The 26,341-nt window shown below is 41.4% G+C and overlaps 1 protein-coding gene across 8 annotated transcripts in view; it reads left to right on the forward strand.

Moving 5' to 3' along the window:
• Window positions 1-26,341, forward strand: part of mpdz (multiple PDZ domain crumbs cell polarity complex component) — a 49,216-nt gene that overhangs the window by 10,218 nt on the left and 12,657 nt on the right. Inside the window, exons 5-32 of one of the 8 annotated variants that reach the window (XM_085267029.1) lie at window positions 398-537; window positions 939-1,152; window positions 1,376-1,498; window positions 1,706-1,903; window positions 2,549-2,651; window positions 3,038-3,126; window positions 3,737-3,971; window positions 5,474-5,551; window positions 5,864-5,943; window positions 6,072-6,218; window positions 7,460-7,630; window positions 8,477-8,662; window positions 9,224-9,433; window positions 10,456-10,614; window positions 10,925-11,077; window positions 14,292-14,618; window positions 14,943-15,054; window positions 16,327-16,525; window positions 17,032-17,073; window positions 18,233-18,340; window positions 18,442-18,522; window positions 18,645-18,822; window positions 18,936-19,046; window positions 23,268-23,348; window positions 23,567-23,596; window positions 24,242-24,307; window positions 24,536-24,607; window positions 26,027-26,210. In XM_085267029.1, coding sequence (XP_085123155.1) covers window positions 398-537; window positions 939-1,152; window positions 1,376-1,498; window positions 1,706-1,903; window positions 2,549-2,651; window positions 3,038-3,126; window positions 3,737-3,971; window positions 5,474-5,551; window positions 5,864-5,943; window positions 6,072-6,218; window positions 7,460-7,630; window positions 8,477-8,662; window positions 9,224-9,433; window positions 10,456-10,614; window positions 10,925-11,077; window positions 14,292-14,618; window positions 14,943-15,054; window positions 16,327-16,525; window positions 17,032-17,073; window positions 18,233-18,340; window positions 18,442-18,522; window positions 18,645-18,822; window positions 18,936-19,046; window positions 23,268-23,348; window positions 23,567-23,596; window positions 24,242-24,307; window positions 24,536-24,607; window positions 26,027-26,210 — 3,877 coding nt within the window. Of the gene's footprint in view, window positions 1-397; window positions 538-938; window positions 1,153-1,375; window positions 1,499-1,705; window positions 1,904-2,548; window positions 2,652-3,037; window positions 3,127-3,736; window positions 3,972-5,473; window positions 5,552-5,863; window positions 5,944-6,071; window positions 6,219-7,459; window positions 7,631-8,476; window positions 8,663-9,223; window positions 9,434-10,455; window positions 10,615-10,924; window positions 11,078-14,291; window positions 14,619-14,942; window positions 15,055-16,326; window positions 16,526-17,031; window positions 17,074-18,232; window positions 18,341-18,441; window positions 18,523-18,644; window positions 18,823-18,935; window positions 19,047-21,331; window positions 21,419-23,267; window positions 23,349-23,566; window positions 23,597-24,241; window positions 24,308-24,535; window positions 24,608-26,026; window positions 26,211-26,341 lie in introns of all 8 variants that reach the window. The other 7 variants (XM_085267022.1, XM_085267023.1, XM_085267026.1 and 4 more) reach the window with 7 other exon arrangements.

Consider the following 26,341-nt stretch of genomic DNA (forward strand, 5'->3'; position numbering starts at 1 on the left):
GGGATAGGCTTATGAATAGAATAGAACTGGATATGCAGAAGAAAAGGGATGCGCATAAGCTAAAATAATGCTATTGTGGCAAGTCTATTTTGAAACCCCAGTAGACTTTTTTTGTCAATCTTTTAACATTTTACTGATTTTTTACACAAAAATAAGCAAGATTACTTTTTAATAAGTCCTATAACTCAAACCAAACATTCAAAGAGAGTCAAAAAAAGAAGAAAACTCCGCAGTGCTCCTCTCTCTTGAGGCACTTCAAATAGACTTCTAAAGGCTGCCTGTAGCTTTGATGCTTTAGTGAATCAGCACAAGGCCAATGTGTATATATATATATATATATATATATATATATATATATATATATATGTAATACAAGGTTTGTGTGTGTATTACGCAGGGACGTTATGTGACGCATGTGGATCTGCAGAAGCCAGTGTCCGGAGGTCTTGGCTTCAGCGTGGTGGGCCTAAAGAGCGAGAACCGCGGAGAGCTCGGCATCTTCATCCAGGAAATTCAACCAGGAAGTGTCGCTCACTGGTATGCAGGAAAAACATACTGCTATGCAGTCTTCCAGACATTCTTTCAGCATCTGGTTAATTGTTGATTTCTAATTTGAAATTTCTAGGACTTTGTTTCAGACAGTCAGGTGGGTGCGTTTACAGATTGTCTTGGGAGATTAGAGATACTTTTATACTTGCCAGGAAATACCAGAGTAAAGCTGTTGTGAGCTGTTGCAACACATGTTGCGTCACACCAATCCTAAAAGAGTGGAAGCTGCATTTTTCATGTTTCAGATATAAACACCCTTAAATGTATTCACCCAAAGACAAATTCAAAGTTACAGGTACAAAGATTAAAGCTATAATGTGGTATCTGGTGACTATAAGGGTTCTCATTCTGTGTCCTTGCCTCTGCTGCATGCTTCTTCCCCGTTACAGCGATGGGAAACTCAAAGAAGCCGACCAGATATTGGCCATTAATGGCCAGCCTCTGGACAAGACAGTGACCCACCAGCAGGCTATAGGCATCCTGCAGAGTGCTTCAGACAGGGTGCAGCTCACAGTGGCCAGAGGGCCAATACCTCAGCTGGCCAGTCCTGCAGTGTCCCGCACGCCCTCTGCTGCCAGCACATTATCAGCCAACTCCAGCGCGGTAATGAGTACACTGACACACCAGTGGGGCCTCTGCAAGGAGCGTGTTGTGATCTGACACAGTTTCCATGTGGGGACTTAAGAAACTACATGCACTTTGCTCTTTGCTCTGCAATCCCCATCCAGCACCACGACACAGAAAACAAAAATACCTGTTAAGTGATGTACATTTTTCCTAATAAGACACTGGGTAACATTGTGTTTCACTTCTGTTACTGTCTCAGTGGCAACATGTGGAGACGATTGAGCTTGTCAACGATGGCACCGGTCTTGGCTTTGGTATTGTTGGAGGAAAAACCACCGGGGTTATAGTCAAAACTATACTTCCTGGAGGCATTGCTGATCAGGTGACTCTTTAGCTGTGTCTGTCACTTCTTTAGGACATGTCTTTTTTCATCGCTCACAGCCAATGACACTTTCAGTGTTCTAGACAGATGACTCCTGTCAGTTATGTGTAATGAGTAATTGCAGGAAAGCACAGAATTACCTGTCACTTAGGAGTGACAATGCCATAATGAGCGCAGAGTTAATATAGAAATCATTTCTTGCCACAGGATGGCCGCCTGCGCAGCGGGGACCATATCCTGAGAATCGGAGACACCGACCTGCTCGGCATGGGCAGCGACCAGGTGGCCCAGGTCCTGAGGCAGTGCGGGAACAGGGTGAAGCTGGTTGTTACCAGAGGTCCTTTGGAAGAGACTCCCTCTGCTTCTGTCATGCCTGTGGTGCTCCCCACTGTCAGCGAACAGCAGGTAAGGGCATCTGTTCCTCTGTAAACCCAAATACCTCTTTTTAATTTTTTTTTACATCACAGAGACGCGTGTCTCATTCAAATTGATTTTATGACTCGCACTATCCTCGCAATAAAGCGTTTTCTGGAGAACCCGTCATCCTGATGGTAATTGCCTGCCATGCAAGACACACCATACACAGTTATATATATAAAAAACTTCACACATAAACTTCAGGTCCTTCATATCCAGTTTTATCTTTTCTTCCTGCTTGACAAGCCAGTACAAATGCAATTAAAGAAAATTGCAGGTTGCATCACCTGTGACTCACACTTTGCTTTACGTTCCCAGAAAAAGAAGGAAAAAAAAAAGCTCAGAGCCTCCTACAAACAGCGATTTCATGGCCATTTTCAGCACTCGCTTCTATTTTGACTTGATTGAATGATTAGTGACTCACAATGTGAATGACAAACATCATATCCCTGTGATCACACACAGTAACTGTGAGTCTTATTTTTGGCTGACAGGTACTGAGCGCTCATTAATCAAAGTTAAACAATGTATTTTGATGTGCCGCAATTTTCCTTTCTTCTGTTCCAAAGTAAAACATCGCTTTCATTTGGTTTCTGCTGTGATGCTGACTCATTTCTCTGCGTCTACACGCAGGGCTACGAGGAAGAGGATGCTGAGGCATTTGATGTGAGCCTTACTAAGAACACCCAAGGACTCGGGATCACTATTGCTGGTTATGTTGGAGATAAGAATTCAGGTGAAAAACTGATTTTTTTAAAAATAATATGGAGATTTTATATTTCTATTATATATGCCAGTTTTTAAATTGTGTTGATAGGCCACGTAAAACCAGAGTAGAAACCAGGTAGAAACAGGAGCAGTGATACGCCTGCTGCTGTCAGGCCTGCAGGTATCAGGCTGTGACGTTCTCCTTTATAGTGGAGTGGTACAAATAATTTGTGTGGCATCTTATTGAATGCCGAACACCTGATCGTTCTGTAAATAGTTTGAAATTTCTGATTATATTCAGGGATCTGTAATTTGTAAAGTTAGTAAAAAGTGCCCTCCGTTTATTGAAACACAAATTGAAACACATTTAATGTCTTCACCCATTTATGTGTCTCAACTGTTCTGATTCCTCAGAGCCCTCTGGTATCTTTGTTAAGAGCATAACAAAAGACAGCACTGTAGACCAAGATGGCCGTATTCACATTGGAGACCAGATTATAGCAGTAAGTACACTAATTATGCTCTTTTGGTTACGGCTGGCTTCTGTTTTCAGCAGAACGAGATCAAACATGCAGCAAATGTTTCATATTATCATTGATTGTGATCAAATTTACACATTTAGGCAATGGAGGGAAATTATGAGATGCATGAATTTGAATAATTCCCAATTATGCTTTTTATTTGTTCTTCTTGCGACTCTGAATATAAAAGAGTTTTGAAACAGGACACCGAGCAGTTAAGTCTGTAATTTCATTACTGTAGGTCATTAACAGTGAAGCCATGAGTGGATGTTTTTACATGTTTTCTTGAAGAAGTTCTGACTTACTTGTGTGCTGGTGTGTGAGGATGGACTTGCTTTGGGAGTTCACCTAAACGCTCATGATTGTGAGGGATTTAAAACTATCTACTTCCTACCTGCCCTGAATGACCTAAATGAATGAAGTCGTGGATTAGACGACACTCGGGTGCAGAAATCAGTTTTTAGTTAATGCCATTGCAGTTCATCTCTTTCCAGCAAGAACATAGATGGCGCTTCAGCACACTCATATTGTGCAAGCAAGCCGTTCTGCCTCTCCTTTAATCCACCGGCTCACGAGAGATCGCCCTCTGCAGGTCGACGGCGTGAACATCCAGGAATACACCAATCAACAGGCAGTTGAAGTGCTGAGACACACGGGCCAGACGGTCCACCTTAAGCTGATCCGGCGGGGCTTCAGGCCCGATGAGATCCCCCCTGTCACAGCCCCCGTTGTCACCGTCCTCCCCCCTTCCACCACCATCCCCACAACCACCACCGTCATGAAGGAGCTGGAGCTGGAGAGAAAGAAAGCTGAGGAGGCTGCTGAAGGTAGGATGGATTAAGTGAGAGAAATTTAATGAGGATAGATTTAAAAAAAAAATCCCTTACTTCTCATCATCCTGTCAAAAAAGGTGTCATTTGATGTGTAAATTTGGCTCAGACAGGAGTTTCATGATGCAGTGAGGAGTCATTTCCATGTGACTCCAAAAGGAAATTTCAGACACTTTTATGGTGTTGTAAACAGATGCAAACAGAACTTACTCCTGCCACACACAAATGTTGTTGGCTGGAGTTAGGGCCTAAAACAACATCATATGCATAGAGTGAGGAAGCTGAAGCCTGAACACAGGATCATTCAGTTGCAGAGAAATCGACTTTTTCATATTGCGAGTAACCATTTTACACCAATTCCTAATATTGAAAAATAATTGCTTATTGCAGGTTAAAAGGTTCCTCCTCATAATAGCAGCAGAATACTCCCACGTTACAGCCCCGTCGCTCCTAATTAGAGGTTGAAATGTGCTAATTAACGCTGCTGACAAATGCCAAGAGGACAAAAACTATTTTCTCAGATATGGCAATATAGTTAAGTGCTTTTTAAGCACTACCCTTCGTAGCAGTCAGACTGGCTAGAAATTTAACAGCCGTCTTTGTACGGAATCCAAAACTTAGCATCATGTTGGTTGAGAGTTGAAGTAGATCAACTTTCAGAATAGTAAAATAGTGCACAATGCATAACATCCCAACCAAGGAGAAACCTGCATTTATCTTCGTTCTTGTGTGTTTTTCTAATACCTTTGCATTTATGTAATATTGGCATTAAATAAGAAGAAACTTATTTAATGCCAGGACCTCTGGGCTGTTGCAGAAGAAAGTCAAGCAACTTGCACAAGTTATTTAGTGTCGGCAGTAATAGATGGAGACTGAAAGTGATTATTTTTAGCACTAGGAAGTTGAAACATGAAGAAAACCAGAAAACCAACAGCTATGAGAGAGACTAAAGGGAAGAAGGGTAGAGTAGTTTTTGGCTGCTTTGAAAACTCTGAGTATAGGAGAAACAGGAGTGTGTGTGTGTATGTGCACAGTGTGCTTTTTGCTCAATCATTAAATGAATGAAACAACAGAAAGAAATCGAACCATTAACTTAAACTGTTGTCACATCCTTCCATAACAATCTGCTGAGTCGTATTTGTATGCTGGAACTTAAAAGACTTTAATATAAAATTCACTTCATGGCAAGTATTCATTTCATGGGTGACCAGTTCTGTGCCTTGCGGAACCCCAAAGACAAAAATGAGTCCCAGGCTCATTAAACGTGTATTAAAAGTCCTGGTATTTTTATGGATTAGCAAACATTAGCAAAGGCGCTTTATGTGTTTTTGATATAAAGGGAAAAGAGAGAAGGTCCTCTTTCAAAGCAAGAGTGATTAGGCACTAACAGATTCTGTGTCAGTGTTGAGGGTTTTTTGTGCTGTGCGTGTGCTGCTGGTGGAAGGTCGATGGCTCCTTTGTGCGTCTCACTGTCCGTTGTGTGTTTACCGTCTCCACAGATGAAAAGCAGCTCCACACAAAGAGTGAAGGATCTGATGTCAGCCCTGCCACGGATCAGCTAACAGAAGACAAACATGGTAGGAGGCTGAGATGCTTTTTCCGTGTGCTTTAGCAGTGATATTGGGCCCAAATCTGACAGATAAGGGCTTCTATTGACAGGACCGCACCGACTAGCAGCACACAATGTGAGGACATGCTGAGACGGCTGCTGTTGCTAGGTTCAGACATTTAAATGGTAGCAGATAAGGGTTTATTTGATCTTCCACGACACATTTTCAAGTACTTTGCTTATACTTGGAAGTTTATGGTGCAGTGCCACCTGTGAATGGCTTATGACAACACCGTCTTAATTTTTGTGTGTTATTGCATAACATATTGTGTTTTTGAAGAACCGAGCTTAACACCTTTTGAAGAGGAGGAGTTAATGAAGAAGTGGCAGGAAATTCTGGGCCCAAGTAATGAAGTTGTGGTAAGTTTACTGTTTAGATTCATAGCAGATATTGTAAAAAATAACAGTGACCTGGGTCATCAAACAAAAGGGTCTGAATCATTGACAGACTTCACATAAAGAGATGTGATTTACTGTTACCCTGACAGGTGGCTCAGGTGGAGAAGTTTACCGAGAACAGCGGTCTGGGCATCAGTCTAGAAGCCAACAGCGGACATCATTACATCCGATCTGTCCTTCCTGAGGGACCGGTCGGTCGCTGTGGCAAGCTGTTCAGTGGAGATGAGCTTCTTGAGGTATAATACTCGAAAATTACATTTGTTATTAGTATTTACAGAAGGTTGGTTGGTTGGTTCATGGAGCTCAGTTTTAGTGCAGTACATATTGTCATACAGCAACTCTGGAAGTACTTACATTGATTATAATGGTCTTTGTGGTGTTTCCTTTGTAGTTATAACACAGTGCCTGACAACTGCTGTATATGCCAATAAGGCATGTATGGGCTTCACTTATTAGGAATGATTCCTACCTAAAAATTCACCAACAGAGGATAAGCTTCTGATACAACTTCACCTAATTCAAGGATGCTTGGGGAAGAGGGTGAAGTCTGAGGAGGTTACGCTCCATATATTTCCCCAAATATAGTTCCCCCAAAGAAAGTAATAAAAATCACTCCACATAGAGCTGAAAGCTGGATTAATCAGTGGTGTATCAGCTGTTTAAGTATGTTTCCAAATGAGTTATTTGGAGTTATGGTAAATAAATTCCTGGTTTTACATTTGTTTTTGCTACTTTTAGGTCTTTGTTTTGTATTCATGGCTTGCCTTTTAGCTGTTCCGGTTTATTCTCACCACTCTCATTTCCATCTCTGGCAGGAGGCCGTTTCAGTACAAAGGTCTAAAAACCTCCTGTTTTCTGCAAGAGTGGCGCCAACCTGCAGATTAATGCTAATGTTGCTATGTTGCTCCCTTTCTGCTGGGCAACTGTTGCCACAATAACTTAAGTCAGTGGTTTGCAAACTGTGCAGCGTAGTAGGCTACTGGGAAAATATGGGGTGAATCAATGTTAAATGAATCTGATTTAGCTGGAGAAAATAAACAGGGATTTGCTACTGCAGCTGTGTTAAGCTTTTTTAAAATGAACTGGATTCTTTCGTATGGTTAATGATCCCTTCTCTCTTTTTGAGGAGGGTTGAGGTGCCAAAATAAGTTTGAGAACTGCAAACGTAGGTTGAAAAGGTGTCAGTACTGAGTTTACAACTTTTTCCACTTCCCACACATAAATAAAATAAATAAGTAAATAAATAAATATAAGAAGTGCTTCTTGGGATTACTAAAATTATTCTTTGGCATTTTGCCTTTTTTTTTTAGGAGGAATAGTAAGAAAATGTCCACAAAGATCTGCAGCAGAGATCCGTTTAGCTAAGGCTCAGCTGCTGAGAGGCACTTTATCCCACGTGACATGTACTGTAACCACTTGGTCCTGATTTTAAATTCATATTATGATTAGTTTTAAGTTTTAACCTTTCCTTTCTTAGGTCAATGGCATTTCCTTGATTGGTGAGAGCCACAAAGAAGTAGTGAGAATCTTGAAGGAGCTTCCGCTCCACGTGTACGTGACATGCTGCAGGCCGGCCCCCGACCTTCAGCCTGAGGTGGATGCTGAGCAGAGAGAATCAGAGGCTTTGTCCACAACATCGAAATTGAAGGTACCTGCACTCATGATGCTGCAGTCCGTTTAATACTTAATACTACGAAAAACATCCAAGTAAAAGGGTACAAACTTGCAGTCTGCACTTACAGGACACTTTATTAGGTACACCTAGCTAGTACTGGGTTGGACCTCCTTTTGCCTGCAGAGCTGCTTTATTTCTTCATGGCACAGATTCAACAAGGTTCTGATGCTCTGTTTGAACAGCACATCGTGTTGACCCTATCCACATACCTAAATGCATTGAGTTTCTGCCATGTGATTGGCTGGTTAGATATCTGTGTTAACACTCAGATAATCAGTTGTCCGGTGTATATTACTAAGAAAGTACTGTTGCAGACGATGCATATGCAGGCCTCCTTTTGAAAGCATTACCACATCATAGAATATGTTTTCCTGCCTGTGCATATAAAGCAATTTGAGAATGATGCTCTTTAAGTCTTCCTTCTCTGTTCTAACCCATCAACCATTATTAGCTTGCTGTCAATTGCTCTATCGGGTTTCCACACTGCCAGCCATGATGGATTAAGACTTAGTGATAAGCAGGGAAGGCTGAGTGTTTATTAAGACCAATTCTAGCAATACCTCAGCAGTAGCCAGCAACATTTGCTAGAGATATGAGACATCAAAAGCAGCTTTCCTTTGGGTAAGGGGGTTTTCATCTCTCTCGCCTTATCTGTGATAATGTACTAAGGCCCGAGCATCCCAAAGATATTTCCCTTTCATCTGCTGCCAGAAACCTGAGCCAGAAACAGAACTAGAGGGGAGCAGCCTATGGGTTGAGAGTCAAAGCGACGAAGGCATGGGGTTACATAGTGATTTTGGGTTTTTCCTTTCTGTGCAGAATCAAATAGACCTCAGCGGTGTAGTGGTTGCTGAACACCCAGAGGTGAATACAATAGCGGCGACACAGGGCAACGTGAGCGAGGAGGCGATAGGATCCCCTTTGGCTATGTGGGAGTTGGAGATCCAGAATATCGAGCTCGAAAAAGGAGAAGGGGGATTGGGATTCAGCATTTTGGATTACCAGGTGGGATTATGTTCTAGGGTTTAATGGAAATGTAACAAATATCAATATTCAGGTAACAGATCCTTTTTTAACATGTTTAGATGATGAGTTTTTTTCTTTAGTTTTTTAAACGTGTCTACATTGTGCGTATTTCTGTATTATAGGATATTTAAACGTGGCCATATTCACAATATGGGCTACTTTTATTAGATGGAAAAAGCTCGGTGGTGTGTGTGTGTCTGAGTGTGTATTCATATCTTTGTGGAGGCCAAAAATTGGAAGTTTATTTGTGGGGACCAGGATTATGGTCGCCTCAAGTTTGAAGGCATTTTTGAGACTCAAAATGTGGTTTCAGTGACAATATGTTAGGTTTAGGCTAAGGGTTAGGCATTCATTTTTCATGGTTAGGGTTGGGGTAAGGGGCTAGAGAAAGCATTATGTCAATTAGATGTCCCCACAAGAAATGAATACCCCACGTGTGTGTGTGGGAGTGGTTAAGAAAATGACCTGAATTCGATGTGATCTCCATATGAGGCTGTGATAATTTACTCATTGACTTGTGCTGGCTTAACATCACCACAGGACCCACTGGACCCGGCCAAAACGGTGATTGTGATTCGCTCTCTGGTTCCCAATGGTGTCGCAGAGAAGGATGGCAGGCTGTTGCCAGGAGACCGACTCATGTACGTTAACAGCAGCAACCTGGAGAACGCCAGCCTGGAGGATGCCGTCCAGGCCCTTAAGGGGGCCAAGCTCGGCAAGGTCCAGATCGGAGTCGCCAAACCACTGCCTGTAAGAATTGTTATTAGAAAGCATTTGCTTTTCCCCCCTCTACTTTAAATCGCTTTGAAAATCAAAGTTCAAATGTGTTTTGCGTGATTGTAGTATTAAGTGTACGTGTACCTGTCAGAGTTACTGAGATTTACTCTGTGCTTTTGTGAATTTTCTGCAGTATTTGTCAGGGATCTGTCCCTCTACGTATGCAGGGTTTTAAATCCAGCAGTCCATATATCACACAAGTTAGTCTCCAGTCATGACAGCTCAGCTTACAAGGGCTTGAATTTTTCATGCAGGAAACAGTGTGGAGGTAGGCTGCATGGTTTAGCATTCCACCCACTATTCTTTCAGGGGAGGTGACCAGCCTAAAATGCCCTGGACCCTTTGTTTTATATTATTATGTTATCGAATTCTCCAGTAGCACATCCCCTCTTGTACATTTAAACATACAAGGGCACCTGTCAAGATATTAGGTCCGTCCAACGGCATATTCATTGCTCCAGGCAGCTGTGCTCCTTGTACAGGATGTTTCTCTCCCTGCAAAAACAGCTTGCATTCTTTCAGCTGTAGAGCCGCAGTTCTCTTGTATTGAATCTGTTGTTGGATTACTCAGCGAGACCTCTGGGCTGCCAGGGTTAGCTGGATTACAGAGCTGCTGGAAGCCTCTGTGGAGTTATCCTGCTCTGCTGCAGGACGTGGAATGGACTTCTGAGAAGTATTTTGTTGTGTTGCCTCTCAAAATTGAGTCTTACTAGTGTAATCCTGCAATATGCCATCTTGGTTTTCATACATTTCTAGGGTGCACGCTACTCACAGTAAATTGCAAAAGTTCTTTTGCTTTCCATAGAATGCATGTAAAAAACATGAAATTCAGAACGTCGAGATGATTGAACTCTATAGTTAAATAACAGCATCCTCAAAAATGTAACATTGCTTTCCATCATCATTCCATGTTAATTTATTTGCTCTAGGTTTTGGTTAATGTAGTGTAATTCCATAAAGCCGGGGACACTGAAAGAATTTCTCCACTTTCTTAGGGAATATGTGGATATTCCCACTCTCCACACCCATATGGTGAGCAGGAAATAACTTCATCACCCACCATCCAATCATTTGACTTCAACAGTATTTTGGTTGAAGAAGGAGAGGAAGAAGGACTGACTGAGGGCATCCTTTACCGAGCAGAGCCTGCATTGGTTAGTTAGCTTCTGGGAAAACTGAAAAAAATCAATCAATCAATCACAGCTCATGAAAAGGGAAACACAACTTATACTTTTGCTTCCTTCTCGTAATTTTGAAGCGTACCATGCTTGTAATCATGCAACAGTTAGCTTATATGAATGGTATTCTAATAAATACACGCAGTCGATTGAGGGTTTTATTGTTAAGGCTTCATTAGCTGTAGCTACATCAATTCTGATTGACTTGCATTACATTCCTACAATAGCATGATTAGTGATTCTTCCTAAGTGTCCCAGCTATTTGTATTTTGATCCATTACGGCAGATTGATACCAGTGATGCAGACCTGCCTGATGAAAAGATGTTAGGTCATTCTTACTCCGGGATCGAGGACGACACTTTCCAAGCTTCCATGATCGCTCTCCATGGTAGCACCTGTAGCACAGACCTGGATTACCTACACTCATCCACACCTAAGGTAAGGACCTTTATTTATAAAATGTAACTGAAATGAGAAGCACAGCTTGATATTGTTTTCCTCATTTCATTAAATGTTACCGCACCATCTCGTGCCCTTTGTCACAATGAGCTTTACAGCATGTAGTCATTATTCTTTGGGGTTTTTTGCTATGGAGGGCCAAAATGTCATGAGACATGTTTTCTGTTCTTTGTTAGGGCAGTAACTACATTACTGAACTCGGTGTTATATCCACAGCCCCAAGAACTGAAACTCTCCAAATGGATATTAAATTATAAGGAAAATAACCCCGCAAAAAAAGAGTAAGGAGCAGACAAACTATTTTCCTAAGGGTATCTGTGTGTTTCCAGTTTTCCCAAAGGCCACAGCCGACCTTATTTGTAGGGCCTCGCTGCGTAATTTATCGTATAATAGGGCGGCCCAGAGGGACGAACGTGGGGCAGGACGACTCGTGGCAATTTATAGTACTGAGGGATTTCACAAAATACATTTCAGCTGTTTGTACCAAGCCCGACAGCTCAGCCTCAGCGTGATCATGTGCTCCAGAGGAAAGCAACAAGTCTCTTGATAAATTTACATCAGTGACCGTAAGAAATGCACCAGCTTTTCCGGACTGTGAGGCTGGATGTTTTTTTTAACCTTTCACTCCGTGCCTGTTTCCTGAACAACAATGTAAAGTTCACCACATTGTAACTCGCCTCAAGAATGTCTCTGCCTATAAGTTAGTGAGTTCTCTGTTTACCTGACTATCAGCTTGTTCGTTTGGATGGGGAATGATTTGTAACTTTAATTAGAAAATTGGGACATTCTGCATTCATTTTCTTCAGCATATATCTTATCTCTTTGGCACGTGTTGGTTACAAGTAACGCGTTACTGTAATCTGATTACTTTTTTCAAGTAACGAGTAAAGTAAGGGATTACTATTGCAAAAACGGTAATTCGATTACAGTTACTTTCCCGTAGGAACGCTGCGTTACTGCGTTACTAAAACCGTGATTTTTTGCGAGAATGTCTCACGACAGTGACGTAAGCGAGTGCGCCGTTAGTGACAACAGCTGTGTGCAGATCAACAATGGATCATATATCGATTGTGGGAGAGAGTATGAGCGTGCAGCGTTTAAAGCGTGGAAGTACTGACCTTACTTTGAGTTTGATTCCATAAAAAGTGACAAAAACATTAGCGTCCATCGTGCGTGGGAAGAAAACTTATTTTTACAGTGAAAAAAACCCCTAAACTTCCAAGCAAGCACCGAGTGCGCTACGACGTAATGGGAAACTCACAGAGAAACTCGCGGATTCTTCCACTGACCGCGGCACACCTGCACCAGGGTAAACCTCCGCCTACCGCAGTCCTGCTTTACAGGTGAAAATAGAGCAACAGGAGCGCTGAGTCTTTGACTTTATTTATTTTCTGCTGTGTTTTACTTGCATCTATTTGAAAGAGTGAGTGTAAACACAAAAAATATTTTATTTTATGTGCTGGAATGTGCAGAAAATAGGTTTAAATGTTAAACTAATTTATTCAAGTCAGAGAATGTTGCATATAATTAAATTTTTGCTTGATGCATAAAGTTAAAAGATTAAAACTAATAAAACAAGTTTTAAAAAGAGACTTTTCCATTTGATTACATTTTGTATGATGGATTATGTAGAAAAAGTAGAATTGGGCTGAAAGATCTATCGCTTTATCACCTACTCAGGTTGTAAATCGTGTTTTAAAAAAGTAACTAAGTAATTAATTACTTTTGAAAATAAGTAATCAGTAAAGTAATGGGATTACTTTTTTGGGGAAGTGATCAGTAATTAGTTACTGATTACTTTTTTCAAGTAACTTGACCAACACTGTTAACGACATCAGGTGAACTAGAGGGGCAACAATGAGACAACCTCCACAACAGGAATGCTTTTGCATTTGATTAGGGTCAGTGTCACAAGAGCTAGCATGAGGCAATACCTGGACCCTACAGAGGTTGCACAGGTAGTTCAACTCATCCAGGGTGGCACATCAATATGTGCCACTGTCTCCCAGCACAGAGCATGGAGTAGATTTCAGGAGACAGGTAGTTTCTCTAGGAGAGAATTGATACCATTGATTGCTCCCCATGCTTGCCCGACCTAAATCAAAAGAACACCTCTGGGACATTATGTTTCTGCCCATCCAGCAGAAACATAATGGTTGCAGGTTGCATCTCAGGAGCTTGTCCAGGAGCTCAGTGATGCCCTGGTCCAGACCTGGAACCATCCATCGTCTCATTTGGAGCCATACAAGCACATGAGGGTCATACAAACGTCTGAGTACCATTTGGAGTTGGAGTGCAATGAAATTTCAGCCAAATGGACTCGCCTGCCGCATCATTATTTGACGTTGATTTTCAGAGTCTCTTTGATTTCTTCCCTCTGTAGTTGATCATTTTCATTTCCATCAAATGAGGTGGAATCCTTTCATCCCTAACACATTATCCAGTCCAAATCAGTGTAGCTATCCAGCAGGTTTCCCCACATAGATCTCATGTGTTTTCAAAGTGTTCCTGTGCATTTTTTGAGCAGTATATTTATAAATTTGAAACAGTTTGGTCCTGTCTATTCTGACTGAGGTGTGTATATAGTGATTCTTACTGAACTATTAGTTTGTAGTACTGCTTTGCATGCCAAAAAATTACTTATTTAATATTTTGTACATCCATGAGGGGGTTCTGACCTCAAGCTTTGAAACAACTGGTGTAATAAATGACCCCTAATAATAACAACAGTTTAATCCCTAACTTTGGAAGCTGCCTTTAGTAAAACCATCTCACTTTCCTCCATTTGTCAAAGCCCAGTTCAGTGCTGTCTTATTTCAAATTACACTTCATATTTCCTGTTTTAAGTACATATCTATATACTGAGACTCTCATGTTTTATATATTTGCACATTTGCATTTTTTTTAACTTCTGTTCAGACTCCCAGAAGGATTTTTTGCTGAGAACCATTACTATTCAGCCTGGTTCTAATAAAGTCTTAAACGCTGTTATAATAAAACTGCATAATGCACTCGGCTCTCAAGATCTTCAGTAATTTATGCCACTTTCTACTGGCCTCCGATGGCTTTTCTGTGGCTCATTACAAGGAGGGCACGGCAGCGATGGAGGGAGATGAATTGTCCCTGTTGGGCAGTTGTCTAACTAACAGAGTGGGAATGTTCACTCAATCTGCTCTACTTTGTTTTACTCCAGCTTACAGCCCGACTGAACTTGCTGGAGGAGCATCCCTGCTTTGCAGACAATAGTCAAGTCTTCTCTCCGGAGGAGTCGGCCTCTTACGCTCCTCCGAGTCTGACCAGCCACATCCCGGCTTTTAATGCTATTCTGAGCAGCTCCGACCAGTACCTGGGACAGCTCCCGAGCAAAGAAGACCCAGAGGACGGCACAAATTCATACAGCCCATTTGCTGAAATTGGGAGCAGATCGAATGTGCTGGAGGAACCTGTGGAGAGCCTTAACTATCAGAAGGAGCCTGCTATCTCTTTCGGAGAGATTGTAGACATAAGAGTTTTGATGAAGGTAAGAATTTAACAAGTCTAAATTTTTGCTCGCGATAAGATCAGGAGATAAGATTAAAATGGATATTCTATGCTGTGCACATGTGACAAGGTGCGTTATAACAGCGAGGAAATAATCCTCCATCATTTCTTTTTTAAAGTCTCTCCACTCAGAGGCTGCCTTCAAACGCGAGATAAAAAAGGTTCTAAGCTGATTTGTTTAAAATGATTTTCACAGTCAAATCGCTGCCTTTTTCTCCAGAGACCCTGCTTTGTTTTGGAATCCGGCCTTATTAATATATTTATTTACTGTCATGACTAAGTGTGCTGAATTATCACCTTAAAGGACGAGGAGGCTGGTGCGAAAGAATCTGCAGAAGACGGAGACAAAGCAACGTTGACCTCAGGGAGCAATTTTGAAAGGACTATCACAGTCGTCAAGGGCAACTCCAGCCTGGGTTTGTGCTCATTTCTTTACAATCGTTAATTTGTTCTTTTTATTTGTTTTCTTCTCATTTTCCACAGAAGTGTTAATGAGGTTTCAGGATTGAAAGGTGCATTTGGCCTTTACTTTTATCTCCTGTTTTCTAAATCCAGTTTTATGGAAAAATGATAGAAGCAATTTTTGACTGTTTTCCACTCAGAAAGTCTAATCCCATCGCCATACTCATTATTTGCATTTCAAAACCTGCCCAAGGGGCTGCTACTGGCTCCATGAATATTAAGTATGAACTTCTAAAACAAATAGGTGTTATGAAGTTACAGTTTAAAATCTTCAATTCCTCAATGAAAATCGTCTCTTATTTTGCTCGTTTGTGCTCTTTCAAGGTTTTTATTGGGTGGAGAATATTCGGCATATTTTGCTCTCAATTTGCAGCTTACTTAGACCGAATTCATTCTTAAATAGAGCACACTAATCGTATTTTTAAACAGTTTGTAAATGAACTCTCACACATCAAGCTGTTGCAAAAGGGAGTTTAAAATGTAGTCGAAGGCTTTAGCCGGAGTGTCTCCCATCTGGATAAAAAGAATGATGGACAGTATGTGCAGATGAAGACGAGCCTCCAGAGATATTATGTCACACTCCATTGAGACAGATGTGAAAATTAAATTTATCAACATGTTGACAGTTTCTAGAATGAATGGATTTTCTTGTAGAAGAGAATCAAAAATATAGTCTAACTGTGTTCCTGAGGTAACTAAATGTTGGGATATTTTCTCTCACTGATGTTTTACAGAGCCAAGAGTAGGCACAGTATAAAAACACAAAGTGTAAAAATGGCTCAGAGTGTGCCAAGAAAATATCCCCACACCATTAAACCACAAAAAAGGCCGATACAAGGCAACATGCATCCATGCTTTCGTGTTCTTTATACTAAACTGTGACCCTACCATCCGAATGAGACTCCTTGGTGAGCTGGCGTGAACTGTAGCCTCCGTTTCCTTTTGTTAGCTAACAGGAGTGGCAGCTAATGGTGTGGTCTTCTGCCTCAAGGTCCGATGTGCTGTTGGTCTTGGTTATGATGAGTGGTAGTTTGAGTTACTGTTGCCTTTAGCTCAAAGCCATCTGGCCATTCTCCTCTGACCTCTGACATCAACAAGGCGTTTTCTTTGGATATTTTCCCTTGTTAAAGCTAGTTGTGTGGGAAAATCCCAGCAGATCAACAGTTTCTGAAATACTCAAGTCACTTAAATCACTTAAATCAAACAGTTGCTCATCTTCTTCAAAGGGATGACAGTGAGCGCCTTGAAAGACGGTTTGGGGATGTTGATCCGCAGCATAATCCACGGAGGATCCATTAGCCGGGATGGACGTCTCGGGGTTGGCGATCTCATCCTGGCTATCAACGGAGAGCCCACTGCCAACCTGACCAACGCCCAGGCCCGCGCCATGCTCAGGAGGCACTCTCTCATTGGGCCAGATATGGGGTAAAGGCTATAATCTATATACACGTTTATGCGAAACAATAGCATGCATTATGATTTCAATGAGACCATTATTGTGGCCAAAAATAACAGATTGCGGTTTGCAGTAATTCATTTGACTTAAATGTGAAGCTTATGCCTGTATCATTTTAAATTCAAGCGGTTAGTTTTCATTTAGCCCATATGCACATAATTAGTAATGTCTGGCATTACCGAGTGCATGAAATGATTATTAGCTCCTCTCAGCTATTTCTATGTAAGCCGCGTGGTAGAGTCCGTTTAAATGAGCCTATAAATGCAGAATACAGCAGGCTCAGTAGTTACTGACAGATTATTTTTTTAAAGAAATGAGCACTACTAAAGTTACACTGTTGGCCTGAAACCCTGCCCTGTGAAGGACTTGCCTTACAGGTAAATCGAATGTTGTATTTGACAAGTTCTGCTTGCTGAACTAAACTTGGCAGTTTGTTAGCTTCGGTGCATAAAAAAGCCAACTCTTCACATTCTAGATCTGCTTGTGCACCCGAGGACGATCTGTGCCCATTTTATGTGTGAGTATGACTAACTTCCATGCTGGTGGTCTTTCTGCAACAACAACAACAACAACAAACTCTCTTTCTTTCCATCTGCTGCCGACCTTCATGACAGTCTATTAGAGTTTTATCCAGACAGTTACTTACAGCAGAGTGCCAAAGCAACAGCGAAATATGACTATAGCTGCTAAAGATGCTGTTTTTAATGTCTGTCAGATACACCGAGTAGCATTTAAATAATAATACTGTGAAGCTGCGCACCAGCTTTAACAAATGTTTTAATTTTTATTCCTGTGACAACAGATCTGGATAAATCTTGATTGACTACCACTTTTTTTTTAGCACCTAACCTGCTGTACGTCTTCTTCTTGCTTCCATTGTGACTAACATGTTTAAACACCATAACGCACTGTTTTTCCTGTTTTTCCCTCCACTCATCATTCCTTTATAAGCTCTGCCACGTCTCTCACCGCCTGTTGTGATGTTCTTAGTTAATGAACTGACTCATCCGTTTCATTATTTCATTCATTTTCCTCTGTCTGCATGCCATGTATTTTTTTTAAAAAAACACACACACAAATCAAAATCAACCCATCTGCTGAAGATCTGTTAGCTTCACTCAGATGTGCTAATGCGCCCCCGAGAATCAGCCTCACTCTGAATTGTTGTGAAACGTCAGTTTGTCAGCTTTCTTTTGTTTCATTTCCTAAAGGGAGTTTGTTTGTGTTAATAATAGAGCCATCAAATTTGTTCCACGTCGGTCACGCAGTAGGTGATGCAGGACTTCGAAAGCGTCTCAACCTCGTCACAGGGAAGTTTTTTGCAAATAGACTGAGGTCAGTTTTGCTGCAGTCTCGTTCGTGAAGTAAAATCTGATGCAGGGACAACGGCTTCTAAATGTAAATGAGCAGGTTTAAAAGTAGCTGTTTTGTTTAATGAAAAGGTGGCGGCGGGGGGTAGCTGTAAGGATTTGGTTCCAGTTTGCACTTGACTGCGTGTTCTCCTCTATTTTTGTTAAATTACTTTGTGCTTTTGCAATGAATGGGGGCATAATTGCCAATAACGGTGAGTAATAGGGTTTATAAATATGGAGGCCAGGTTGTTGTGTAGTTTGTGAATATCCACTCATTCATGTGTGTGTGTGCTTATGTTTATGTGTGTGGTGGGGGGGGTTCAGCATTACGTATGTCCCAGCTGAGTATCTGGAGGAGTACAAGGCCAGCCTGGAGCAGCCTAAAGACGACGTCTTCACTGACGCAGCTCCAGTGGCAGCTCCAGCGCTGAAGTACGTCCCCCTGCCACAGTGATACTTGTTATGCAATTTGCAGGCAAACCTAAAGGTGAACAGACAAATGTTTATATGCGGAGCCTCTTTTCTATTTTTAGAGAAATTCCCAACCTCCCCGAGCGCGAAGACGGAGAAGGAGAAGAAAGCGCATCTTATAACATCTGGAACCAACCGAGGAAGTGTGTGAACACAGACACATACACATGTGTACCTGACCTTTTGATTCAATTTTGTACACGTATCAAATGTCACAAGGTTTAAAGTGAAAACTCTTGCAATCCCTTATTGGTACCTTCCTCAGAGTGGAGCTTTTCCGAGAGCCGGGCAAGTCCCTGGGGATCAGTATCGTCGGTGGCCGAGGGATGGGCAGCCGGCTGAGCTCTGGAGAGGTGATGCGGGGCATTTTTATCAAGCACATCCTGGAGGACAGTCCTGCTGGACAGAACGGGACTCTGAAGACTGGGGATCGAATTGTAGAGGTAAAGGGACTTTTTGTGTCACAGAACAATCGATGTAATTTATTCGTTTGGACTAAAGTGCTCAAATGTTTGAAATAAATGGCTAGAATTTTTTTTTTTTATGCTTCCTTCAGGTGGACGGAGTAAACCTAAGAGATGCTAGTCATGAGGAGGCAGTGGAGGCCATACGGAGGGCAGGGAACCCTGTCTCCTTCCTGGTCCAGAGTATTATCCAGAGGCCCAGGGTAAGTCTGTATATTAGCGTCTGCTTCCCAGTAACTACCTCGTAATGTAAAGGTCACAATATCCTCACTCTGCAGCTTCTTTTTTGTTACCTCGTGTAAAACTTTTGTGTTTCAGCACAGGCCGTTTAGGGCACTTTCAAAAAGCTAACAGGTACCGTATACGACCCCTTTATTGTCCTGGGTTGTCTGTACGTTGAAAGTAAATGTGAACTCTTTTATGGAGCGACAGCAAACCCTGCCTGGCATATTAAATGTATTAGCGTGTTTTAACCTTTAAGAGCAGCGCTGAAACAGTGTATCAACAACACCGTTTGTTGCTTGAAAGTGCCCTCAGGCCTTTAAAGCATGACTAAATCGTTTCCTGCTGAGGCTGCTACTGGCGTGGCTCCAGTGTCAGATCTCCCTGCTTTCATCACCTTTCACACATTAGGAGATAGTCCCTCATGCTTTCCTAAACATTCTGGTTACTCATTAAGCATACAACAAACCATAATCTTATGTAAAACAGGGGAAGGACACGAGGAGGGCAAGAATGATATTAAAGCTGCTATGATCAGTGTTTTTGGAACAATGGCATAAGGGCCATTGACCGAACCTGACTTTGCAGTTCCCCTGAGCTCTGCGTGGATTTGTAGCATCATTTGATTTATTCTTTTGGTTTTCCAAACAGTAACTGTAGTATTTTGGGTAAGAGGTTCTCGGCCTTGTTGTCTTATTATTTTTGATATGTTTTTTAGCAGTTAGCTCGACAGTACTAAAGTTATTATCTAAAAAGTTAACACTGTTTAGAATAAACCTTTTAGCTTTTAGTTGCTAAAAGCTAGCTAACTGTCATGGTTGTTAGCTAAAGAAATACTGAAATACAGTGTGCACTTGATACTAGCATGAGCTAGGCTAACAAAAACATTAGCAGGCTAATTCAGTAGCCTGCTAATATTTAATTGTTTAATGTTTAATTAGTGGCTGATTGTAACTTCAAAACAATACAATAAAAAAGAGACACGTAATTAGTTACCTTTTAACTATATGTCTTATTTGGTCAAAGTTACAGTACTGTGCAAAAGTCTTGAGCTTTTTTTATTAAAGACTTAAAAAACTGACCTTCAGAATCTTCAGACTTTTTTTACGTGTTAAGCGACTTAACTTTGACCTATGAATTATTCAAATTAAAGACAAAGTAAGTAAAGGAAAGAACTGATGTTGTATCTACACGTGACAGACAACCTAGCAAATACAAATATAAATTCTTTATACTTTACACACGTTGTTACAAGCAGTCTGTCACAAAAACATACATTTTTAACAAAAAATGCCAACGAGATATTAACTGAAAGCTTGGCATATCTCAGCGTGTTGTGCAGTTTGTCCATTTTTTAGGAAACTTGAAAAGTGAAGAACTAAAGAAATACAAGGACAAAGCTACCTGTGTCTGAAAGTGTCTGAAAGTCAGCTTTTAAGAAGTAGGAAAAAATTAGGAAAAAACCTGAGAGATGCATCTGACCATTCACTTGATCCATCTACTGTTCACTGATGCCTCATCAGAAATGGTGTCAGTAGACGGGTGGCTGTCAATAATTCAAGGGAAACTGGGAGAAAAGGCTGAGTGTAATGCCAAATTACACAATCAGTGGCAACAGCGCAAATTTGAAGTTCTCAGTACAAATCATCTTAAATAAATAAATGGAGGAGGTCAAGAGAGAAGGACAACAGTATCTACAGGCATCTGTAAAACACACAGTGGAGACTCTGTCATGGCTTCGGGATAAATTTCAGTCAGTGGTGTGGGGATCTTGACAAAACTGATGGAATTATGACCGCAGAAAAGTACCATCAGATTTTGATCCACCATGCAATGCCATCTGGAAAGCATCTGCCTGAGAACAGCTTCATTTTTCAACAAGACAATGATTCTGGACACACTGCCAACGCAGTAAAAGCATACCTGGATTTAGAAACACACAATGAAACTCTATCAGTCATGAATTGGCCTCCCCAGAGATCAGACCTCAACATTATTGAAGCAGTGTGGGATCATCTTGAAAGAGAACAGAACAAACAGGCCGAAACATCCAAAGAAGAGCTTTGAATGTAATTCCTGATGATTACTTCAGGAAATGATTCACTCTGTTTACTCATTTTCTATTTTTGCTAGCAAAATGTAGGAAACATTTACACAGTACTGTATACCAAACTAGTTCTTTAAAGTACTCAGAACAGTTTTAAGTAGTTACTACAATATGAGCTGCCTCAACCTACATCTCTGTTCCTCTACATGGCGTTCTCAGCCTGAGTCAGTTTATTGCCCAGTTTCATTGCCCGCAGTAAAGAAACTCACCACCGCTTTCACACACATGCCACCTCGCACATGTCAGGTAATCTGTCTTTCTCTTTTTGTCTCCCTCATTTTTATTGCTTAAGCTATCCATCACACTTTATCTTAGTTGCATTATCTGCACTCCCTACTCTTTCCCTTTGTCTCTCAGACTGGTGGCTGAGTCTTTCTTTTTATGTCCTTCTTTGACTTTGAAATAAACACGATGTGCGCATTAATGGAAATAAAGCAGAATTCTAAATTCCCTCCAGGAGAAAAAGAACTGAATCATTTGTTTAATGTCAGCGACCCCAAATGCTGCTTTTAACCAAGCGCTAAAATCAATGTGGCCACTATTTTAGACACATCTGTGCTGAAGGTGAGCTTTGGTGACATTTATTGCACATGCACACTAGATTCTAACCACGGGGCTTATTAAAATTTAATTGATACCTCATATAAAGATGGTCATTATCAACTCTACAATATCAGGGTTGCCAGCTTTTTGTGGGAATAGCACAGCTGGGACTTTTTATCTTTATATCAGCCGAAAAATCTTTTGTGCTGTATTGTAGGGCATACTGATAGACGAACGTCAGCCACCGCCTTTTTAGTTTTGTCTTGTTTTGAGCTCTCGAATTAAGGATTTTGGTCCTCTTTGGCCATTTCTTTTATAAAATCGGGGTGATATGCATTTAAGAACTGAGGATATATTACCACACCCATATATCTGTGTATTTTACTCTAAATGGGCCAACATTGTGTTGTATTACGCTAGCAATTAAGTATAAACCCATCACTAAAATAGGTACTGCACTATTAAATCCAATGCACAGGGAGGTCATTTCATCATAGACTTCTAAACAACTGGACTGCTTTCGATAGCCAGAGATGTCGCCCCCTGTTGGCCATTAAAAAGAATACATTAGGCTGCCTCCATTTTTGTATACAGTCTATGCTAAAAACATATAAAACCTAGACGGAAAAAAAAGTCTGCACGTAAAAAGCCGAGGGCATATTGAAGGCATAAAAACATTTTCGTTTTAGTTTTTCATCCAGTTGCTTTTTCGTTTTCTTATTAGTTTCATTATTAAAAAGGTTGCAGCCGTGTATATATATTTTTCCTCAGAAATGGCCTTAAATATAAACTAGCCGATGAATAATTAAGTTGTCGCCATTGCTGTTAATGTGTTCAGGAACACATCCAGTGATACAAGGAGACATTATTAGCAAGGCTCATTAGTCAAACTTGCTGGAGAATCTGTTTAAATCGACCTCGTGGATGGTAATATATGTGGATTTGAGTTATGATGGGTGAAAGTCTGTATATATTTAAAAAATTAGATTTTTCCAGGGGATTTAAGTTGGCAACCCTGAAAGTATAAGAGAAAATAATAAGGGCATTAATTGTGGCTCTGCGGCTGCAGGAAGACGTTCTTCTAATTCACTCCAGAGTCACTGGGGTCAGCGCTGAGTGCGGCTAAAGTGAAATCCACGACAATAAACCGAATCATGAGATAAATACCATTTTTAATGGATGATATATCTGAGCAGTGGAGTCCGAGCAGTAGTAGCTGTTTTAAAATGCAGCCACCGAGGGCCACCTAAGAGAGCACAGTAACTACATCTGTGCTGTTTCCCTTGAAGTTTCAAATCACTCTGTTGTAAGCAGTGAATAATCTCAAGGTAGCCCGGAGGAGTCTTTGAAACATTTACGCTTTCAGAGAGCGAGAGGCTTTCTTCAGTTCCTCCACGTGAAGGAAATATCCGTCTTCGAGGAACCCGTTAGTTAAACGTTAATGATTTCAATCTCTCTCTGTCTCCTCAGTTACCTTTGATTAAATTTTGTCAGAAAGGCTCAGACATCATCTCTAATGTTTGTCAGCTTGTCGGTCTTGTGTTGCTTTTAGAAGCCACCCCTGCCCTTCCTTCAGCTAAATAGCCACAGCGGGTCGAGCCTTCGCTGCACTCGTCAAACCTCCCTGCCTCAGGTTAGAAACCTAGCCTGCGTCTGCTGTGTCTCCTCGCGTTTGTGTGGGCGTGTCTTTCGTTTGGACCTGCGTGCAACTTGATTGGACCTGTTCGACACGGATACTATTTTCCAACCTGTGCACGATGCCTGTTTTTAAATTTACCTCTGATAGCAGGTGTTTATATTCATTTTCTGTCTCTGTAACTTTGCTTTCTTTCCCATCTGTTGCACCCGCAGAAAGCGAAAACGATAGTTGAGGCTTTTACTGTAAGTGCTTTTTCTTCTTCTTCTCCTTTTCTTTTTAATTTTTCTCCTGTCATCAGCTTTGAAAGGCGATTTATTCAAATTATCCCTCCAACATCGTCCCGAGTGCCTCGTTGCCAATGTAAAAAAGACAACTTGATTAGACGGTCGGCAGTCAACACAAATACTGTTGTGTGAAGAATTATAAACTGCAAGTTTCTGGCAAACAAAGAAGAAAACATTTCAGAGCGGTGCTGGGCACGCTTTCCTCACTCGACACATCAGTGTTTTGGCATGTCCGAGTGTTTGTGTGCTTTCAGTTCTCGGCTTTGCCAAGCTTCAAGTTAGCAGAAGCAGTGAAAGTTTTGCCTTTATTTGAGAAATGCGGATTTCCAAAACAGATGGTTTATCATAACACAGCATACCGAGCACAGCTTTAGTCATTCCGAACACTTAAGACTTAGCGTGGACCCATTAATATTTATGGGATTACTGCCCGTGCGTCGCACCGCACTGTGATACAGTATCTTTCACTATCTGGTGACATTGAAGTGGATGTTATGAATTTGCTGTCCATACGTGACGTAAATTAATTTCAAAGTCCTTTTTTGTTGTTGCTATCTGGTGCAGAGTAGTGATTTACCTTCATGTCTGTCTTAAATGCAACAGTCATCGATAACAGACTCGAGTGAGGAGAGAGCTGCTGCAGCCGCAACAAGGGACAACAAGGACAAGGTTGGTACTTCTAATTACCGAGCACGCAGAGCGCCTATCAGTGTTGTTGTGTTTGTTGTCAGATTTCAGTAGGTGTCGCTCACGGCGTTAAAATAGATTCAGTAAAAAAAAAACAACTTTCACCATAAACTCGAGATATGTTGTCGACGCAACGCTGGCACACGCCTTTGACTTGACCTGTCAGAACGATGCTGTCTGTTAAAGTTGCCCTTTTTGTCTTCTCCGTAGGAAGGTGACAGTCACAGTAGACTTTTCCTCCGCCTCTCCCCAACTAACCCTTTCACTCCTACCCCGTTTAAGGTTCGTGGGTCTCTGTGTTGTGCTTTCCACCTTCCATTTCCGTGTATGCTTGCACGAATATGTCAGCGTGTCACACGGCAGCCCGTGAATCGGAGATGTCCTGACGTGCTATACATGCATATGCGTGGCCTAACGCCTCCACCGTCCGACTTCCTGTGTGTGTGTTTCTTTTTGTGGAATCGTGAACATCTTTCTTCCTTTACTTTAGTTTTTGCCTTTTTTGCTTTTAGTCCGTTTTCGGAAGCGTAACAGAATCAAAACTCTGGTTTTAAATGGATGATTTTGAGTTTCGAGCATTATATTTAAGATCAACAATGAATGAAGTGATCAGAAGTCAGAGTTGTTACAGGTAAGTGCGCTTATGAATTACTGATGGGTGAATATTTTAAATTTAGAGATGATCATTAAATTAATAATTATATAGTAGAGATCAAAATTTACTGTAACACCAGTCGTCCACTTAAAAAAAAGAAAAGAATGTGCAGCGACCAAGCCCATCATCGGGAGAAGTAATCACAAGGCCACAGAGGGACACATCACATGGACGGTGAAGAAGAACTGTAGTGATGACAGCAAGGTTCAGTTTCGACGCGAGGTTTTGTGTTCGGGGTCAAACGGGAGCAGAGGGGGGTCAGTTTGGAGGACGGGGCTTCATGGTTTGGTGCTTGAGTAATGTCTATGAGAAGCTTCTACGCCAACAGAGTCAGCCAAGACTTTCTATGGAGGCCGGTGCCTCTTGTCACCCCGTGAAACAGAAGCACTTGTTGAATGTGAGAGCATTAAAAATAATGCATGATGGCTAGCCTGGAATCCTGATCCTGAACCTAGCTGTGGCTATGAAAGTCAAGCAGTGGCTAAACTGTGGACAAGACCAAGATCAAACCAGAGCAGTGTGGGAAATTGATAACAATCATTGTGTTGTGTTAGTTAGTAGTGTTACAGTCATTTAGAGAAAAGGCCCCCCCCTACAAGAGACCTGCTGGTATACTGGCCCAGCGTATTAGCCAGTATTAGCTATTTGCTAACTCCATCGCTCTTGTTCATGGATTTTGTTACATTTATTAGAAGAAGCAGTGACTTAAATACAGGACATTTAGGCATGTAAGGTGTTCTCTAATTTTGATCTCTGCTTTTCATTAAATTAAAAAGAAAAAGTAGCAAAAATACACATGTTGGTGCGAGCTGGAGTAGTGCTGCTATCCCAGTGGTGATCAGAGCTCATAGAATCAATAACTTCCAGCTAACGTACATGTAAAAGGAAACCAAGCATATGGCTTCTTGTTGATTGCATCGGCGCCTTCCTCTCGCTGTGAACCTGACAGCCAATTGATTTAAACATTAATGGAGAGATGAAACCTTCTTTATCTTCTTTACCTTTCACTCATCAACTGTTTTCTGCCTCCATCTGTGGCGCGACAGCTGGCGAAGCGTGAAGCGGCAAAGGCATCTCCCACCAGCGCTGTCCTCACCCTGCCAGTGGTGCCTCATGTGGGAGAGACTGATACAGACACGCTGACAGAGATTCCTGGCAGTCCTGCTGAGACTGCTGAGGAGAAAAAGGAGGAGGGGGAGGAGCCCGAGGACGAGTACGGATATAATTGGAGTGAGTTTAGTTTGTCTGGTTTTTATTGTGTTTTTTGCAGTAGGGTGTTTAATTTTGCAGTGAAATATCACAAGGTTGTAAATGTTTGATGTAAATGTAATCCTGCATCACATACAGCAGGAATATTTTAA

The sequence above is a fragment of the Mchenga conophoros genome, linkage group LG3 (assembly GCF_057382185.1).
Source record: "Mchenga conophoros isolate Kocher_MC1m ecotype Shallow Benthic linkage group LG3, M_conophoros_male_GT1.1, whole genome shotgun sequence".
Taxonomy (NCBI): domain Eukaryota; kingdom Metazoa; phylum Chordata; class Actinopteri; order Cichliformes; family Cichlidae; genus Mchenga; species Mchenga conophoros.